The following is a 6,124-nucleotide window of genomic DNA, read 5'->3' on the forward strand; positions in this document are numbered from 1 at the left end:
CAACGACACTTTCTTTTAACGTGGGTGACCACGGAACCACCTCTGCCTTGGAGTTTAACCGGACGGCTAACATGAAACAAATCAAAATCATCAATTGCGCAGCGATTGCATTATCGAGATCACTATGACACCAAATTTCTCGAACTATAATTATCCCATCGTTCCATAAGTATCTGTGAATTTGCTGAACTGTGGCCACTACACGAATTACCGCTGGAATACTGAACTGAACAGCGAGCGTGCGTACGTTCGTTACTAGGTATTCCGGGTAGCATCCTAATTCTTTCATATTTTTATTTGAGCTAATCATCCAGCCTTACGTTTTCTAAATCCTCCAACAACGGAGTGCGGAAACGAAAAGAGTTCGCGAAGTCGTTGCTGTGTGTAGTAAACGTGACTATCCTAATGTGAATCGAACACAAATCAGTTCAAGTGACGTGGTGAGGGAACTACCTACGAATTCGTAAGACGAAGTTCCCAAACTGGACAGCACTGGTCAATCTCAATTACCGTGTTAACTTGTTTTTATGCCGTTGTGTGGGCCTTGTACTGCGTTACAGTTTTGTTTCCGTTTCAATTGGATCTATGGACTTTTGTAATCACATCAATGTTTGGTAAGGATGTGGTTGCACTAGCGGTCAGTAACTGACTGCTCACTGGTGGCCAGGTTGTCCGAACAGAGCACCAGCTAGTTGAAAACAGGCTTCACTTCTGGTTTGGTGTGTATTGGGCAGGGTCCAGTTCATTTGTGAGTTGAGTTCATCTGTAGATGACATGTTAATTGCAGATCACTGCGAGAATTCGCGTACAGAAAACTGCGATTCAACTGAGTATTTCGAAGGTTCCGCGGATGCTTTTTGAAAATGCCAGTCTGAAGAATCCCATTCTTGCTCATAAGGATCGATGAGGTTAAATGGCTCCTGCTGTGGTGTGTGCAGCTGTCGTCTGCATCATATTTGGTTCATTCTTGGTTGCATCCAAGTCGGGTGGTGGTGGTGGTGGTGGTGAACTGTTTGGCTAGCGTTCTGTCACCAAGTGAGGTGGTAGTGATGACAGCATGTTTACAATGCGATCCCCAAAATCGGAGACCAGTTCAACCACTGAACCCCCAACTCTCTCCTTCGAAACATCGGAATTAACCGAGTTCGCAAGTGTCTCAATGTATGTGTTTAACTGGCATGTTCTCCTATGTCAAGGCAATGTCAGTGGGGATTAAATCTGTTCCCGAGTTTTCAAACATTGGAAGGGGTGGAAGCTTTCACGCTTCAGTGACTCGAGGACGCCCAGCGTGAATCTGTTGAGCCAGTTGACTTGATAAAAGGACATCCAAGTTGGTTTTCCGTTTACCGGTTAAGCGGTTTTTCGCAAAACTGCTGTTGATAACGCCGACTTGTACATTTGTTCGCACCCATTGTTGTGGCACTGGTCCCTTGGAAAACTGTCGTGACTTACTCGATCCCAAAACTCACCTGATCTTGTCATCCGGTTTAACTGTTTCATTGTACCTCCACACAACAGTGCTGATCATGTCGCCACCGCTCCCTTCATTGTGATGCGTCGCCCGAAGTACCATCGTGGCAGCATTTATTGTGTTGCATGGAGTCCAGATGGACGCTTGATTGCTTCTGGGAGCAACGATACCACAGTTCGGATGTTGAGCGTCGATCCCACCACGGGACTGCCCGAAGCAGCGAACGGAGACCCCAGCGTGGCGAATACGGCGGGTCAGTGTGTGGAATTACGGCACCACGATGGCACCGTGCGTGATTTGGCTTTTTTGGTAAGTCTACCTACCAAACACTGCTTCACAACTGTGAACTTGTTAGCATTCTATGCAGCACCCAGGGAGCCTTCCCTTTTAATTGTTTTGGAGAAGAACCTTCCGCTAAGACCGCTAAGGTTTTGTCGAACAAGATGGAACCCCTCTAGAGTTGAACCTGCTCAAATCTGAAACATTTCACATGTATGTAAAACCATTTACACTTTATAGTCAATAATTTGCTGATCATGCCGATATGTAACAGCTTCACATTTGTAGCGGGTGATTTCCAGACTTTTTGGCTCGTTAAAGTCATTACCCATCACATCTTCTGCACAGTAAGATTTGACCGGCTGGAGTATAGTGTTAGAAAACGCCATTCACTACTCACCGAAGAAAGGTCGATCACCTGACGAGTACGTGTCAGCCTTCCTGGTTAGACAATTTAGATTAAGATGTCTCTGATGAGTGAATTCCATCTTGAGAAGATTGCCACACAAAAATGCTAGTTAAAAACCGTGGCCAGGACTTGTTGCACTTTGGCAGCGGACGAATGTCAGTTCGAAGTTGACCCAGAAATGTTAAGTCTGTCTTTTACATTTAGAATGAAATATGTCGACTTAATAGCAGTCGTTCTTCGCTAAAAATGATGTTGCAAATGTGACGACCAACACGAGACACGACCCATTAGGTTGCTAAAAACCCTTAGAAAGCTCACGACCGGTTTCCTCCTTCTTGGGACTCATCCAGTGGGTGCAGTCCTCCAGTTTCCATCACCCTCATGCTCTACTTGAACCCAACTTGGATGCCATTCGCGAACTACACGTTTGCACCGTGAAGCGTTCATAACTCATCCATCGTTGGAGAGTTCTTTTTTCTTAAAACTTTCTGGCATACCTCAGCATTGCCAATCCAATATTCCCGCCAGGCCTGACCAATCCTTCGGAGACAACGATGGTCGAACACTGGCAACTTCCTTATGTTCTTCAAGTGTGGGAGTCACGTTTCTGATCCATAAAGCAGTATGGACCGCAATTTCACACCATTCTTGCACTGAGAGACAAACTAACGTCAGGCCAGCGCTATAGGTGTTGGAGGTTGGCAAAAGTTGCCCTGGCCTTCCCGATCCGAGCAGTAATTCCGTATCTAGCCGCTCATCTGAACATATACATATACCCAGGTAGACAAATTCATCTACCACGTCGAGATGGCTCAGTCTTTAGGGTGCAACCTTACTGACCTGAAGATTCGTGATTCGAACTCAACCCTCGGCTATTCGTGTCTAGGATTGGATAGCCTGGCAGCTTTCTTCGGTTCTTCGTTCACAGCTGAACGACTACGTCGATTGGCTGGTCTGCAAGCGTGAGTTTTGAGGTTTGATTCCATCCTTTCTTGTAGCAGCGCTTTACACTTTGCAGCGATACCAGATTTTGTAACAGAAATATTTAGGTCGCTAGAAGTGGCTTGCATGTTTAAGGAATTTGAACGAAAGAGAGCAGCGTCTTCCTCATACTCGATTTCTGTGAGAAAATGCCGCGGGAGCTTATCGATGCCCGAGGTTTCAGAGACAAGGGGGAATTTTAAGCAGCGAAATTGTTGAAGATGTATGTTGAGAGAGGGAAGTCTTTTCTGACACTACCGGGCGGGCTGAACTCAGGCGAAAGCTTGTTATATACGCTTACCCGGCTATAGGAGTTTGCATACAGTGCCCTCATAAGTGATATAAATTTTGAAGGGATACTTCTGATCACCAGACGTCGTCGAACTTTATAGCGGTCGACAGAGTTTAGTGGACCAACGTGGGACGTTTCAAAGTATGGCGCTGTTCAAGGGTTGTAATTCAGTGAAATTACTGGTTACTAGTGTTCCAAGTGTCACTTCCATCTATGGTACTCAAAATCCCTTTGAAAATCAATCCGCACCTGAGTTAGTGATCTTTAAACCGATCGAGGGACTTGTGAAGAACTTTCCCGAGGATCTTTCTATTCATACTTCTGTTGGCAAACTTTTGAGGCATACCTTTCAAGTGTGCATGGTTTGCTTCTTCTGTAAATACAATTCGGACTGTTTTTTTAATCACACCCTGTCCTTATTGATGAATTTGATGGCTTGGTGTTTGACCCAGACTGAATTTGTTCGTGTGCTTTCAATGCTTTCAGTTACCGTCACACTCATTAGATGTTTCGGCAAGCAATAACTCCATCCGCATGTCGAATGCCGCCACAGCCAGTGTTCATCTACTTACTGCCGGTGCTGGCGATGCTCGGATTTGTCTAGTCGATTGTTCCCGCATCGTGCAGACTGATCCGAACCTCGGCGGACAACAGCCAATCAAATCCAATTATGTCGTTCGATCGTTATCAGGTCACACTGCACCCGTCTACGCTCTGAACGTTTGGAGTCCCGGTTCGCTGTTTGTCTCGGGTAGTGCGGATGCCACCGCTAGACTCTGGGACCTCCGGGCTCCTGCGCCTGTTCTCATCATTCAGTCGTATTCCGGAAGTCAAGGTAACCACAATCTTTGACGTTTCGTTGTCCTCGCCCCATCCCGTTCTAGATTTCGTATACGGACAATCTATTCAGCAGCGGCTATTCCTTTGCTTTTAGGTCTGGATATTGGGTAAGAAAGCTTTAGCGGCAGAGGGCAAGTAGTTTCTGTCACGTGAAGACAGCCTACTGATGTACACAGTGACGTCAAAACATAAAAGATGAGCGGGTTAAGTCGAACAGTCCACGGGCGTGAAATTCGAGATGGTACACACCACAAGAACAAGCCAGGAGGAGTGCAATTTACGTATTGTACGTAGAATGAAATCCAGTCATGCAAGTTTAAAATGTTCACTTTCGAACAAAACCAAGGAGTTACTGGGCTAATATCTATGTATTCTGACTGGTTATTGGTTTCCTGGTGTTGTCGATGTCCTGACGGTAATTCCCAGCCTTATCCTGGGCTCCACGGCATATGCAACTCCCCGATAAGTCGACATTTCATTTATCCTTTGCACTTTCCCAATGATCCTACTGCTTTGACGAAAAACATACCTTAAAAAGCCAATAAACTCATAATCGTTACCGCGACTGAACATCTCCACTGGTTCACTCGCTAGACCACCTCTCCGGGAGGTCAACGGTTCGAGTCCGTACCCAGACGTGTCTTTTTGTCCCACTGAATCCCCTGTTACTTTCCGACGAAAAAACCAAAACATTGGGACCAGCGTACAACAAGTTACTCGAGCTTCACTGTTGAGTTAATTTTCTATATTTATTAACCTGGTTTGACAAAAGTGTTCTTCCAAAATTACAACGCCTTCTGGCTTTGAAGACAACACTGCCTTGTCAGTGAGGTTAGCTTCTTTTCCCACGCGTATTTTTTCAGGAAGTGCATTTGCTTCGGTATCCGTGGAACCCGGTTGCAATCTGCTGGCGAGCGGCCACGAGGACTCTACAGTCTCTCTGTTCGACCTACGTGGGGCCAGATACATCAACGCCTACCGACCGCACACAAGCGAAGTACGAAGTGTCCGCTTCTCTCCCACAGCATACTATCTGCTGTCCGCAAGTTATGATCGCCGTGTAATTCTGACGGACTTTCACGGTGAGTTTGGAACTGCTCCATGTGCAGGCATAGAGACTGTTTTGAGTCAATGGCTCATATTCGTTGAATAGTAGGCTGGTTTCGAAGTCATACGTGTGGATTTCTTCCTGCTAATCAAGAAAGACGCATCGTACAGGTCATCGTGCGTATAGCGCACATTGCCCAAAACATAGTTTTTAGTTAAGTAGAACCGTGCAAGAAAAATTACGATTGCGCCGATCAGTGAACACTCTTGCCGGGCACGTCGGTTTTAGCCATGTAATGCATAGACTATAGAGAGAACGGGAACTGTGTGTCTACTGGCCAAACTGAGCTAATTGGTTACAAGAGTTCCACCACAAAGTGGTTAGAGCGCGAATTTACTGACCGGAAGGTCCGTGGTTCGAACCCGACCTCTGCCGTTCAGCTTCCCCTGTCTGGGCTTGGGCAACCTGGCAGTACCTTTATGTGGCATGGAAGTTAGGCACCGAAAGGGTGCTACAGCTGAGCGGTTTTTTTCACTGTCATCAGTATGCTGTTAGTGGATGTGCGTGAGTTTGAGTATGGTTTGCTCGCTCATGATTACATCGGCTCGTGGTTGGTGGTTGGAATCTGATTGATCGGTATTCAGGTGACCTTTTACTTGACCTTTTCGACGTTGCACTGCACACGTAGCTTGTTCGCATCGTAGGTCTTGCCTCTAGGGGCTTTGGTTTGGTTACTTGATGATTATTCCGACCTTTACTCGTTTTCCATGTATATTGATTCCATTTGTTGACTGTTGGATTGCC

At 46.1% G+C, this 6,124-nt stretch overlaps 1 protein-coding gene across 1 annotated transcript in view; it reads left to right on the forward strand.

Annotated features, from left to right (window-relative positions):
- T265_12663 (hypothetical protein) overlaps window positions 1-6,124 on the forward strand; it is a gene marked incomplete at both ends in the record, with an annotated part of 29,630 nt that overhangs the window by 21,538 nt on the left and 1,968 nt on the right. Inside the window, 3 exons of the mRNA XM_009164845.1 lie at window positions 1,519-1,780; window positions 3,919-4,267; window positions 5,136-5,354. Coding sequence (XP_009163109.1) covers window positions 1,519-1,780; window positions 3,919-4,267; window positions 5,136-5,354 — 830 coding nt within the window. The remainder of the gene's footprint in view (window positions 1-1,518; window positions 1,781-3,918; window positions 4,268-5,135; window positions 5,355-6,124) is intronic.

Source organism: Opisthorchis viverrini (genome assembly GCF_000715545.1).
Source record: "Opisthorchis viverrini unplaced genomic scaffold opera_v5_9, whole genome shotgun sequence".
Lineage (NCBI taxonomy): Eukaryota > Metazoa > Platyhelminthes > Trematoda > Opisthorchiida > Opisthorchiidae > Opisthorchis > Opisthorchis viverrini.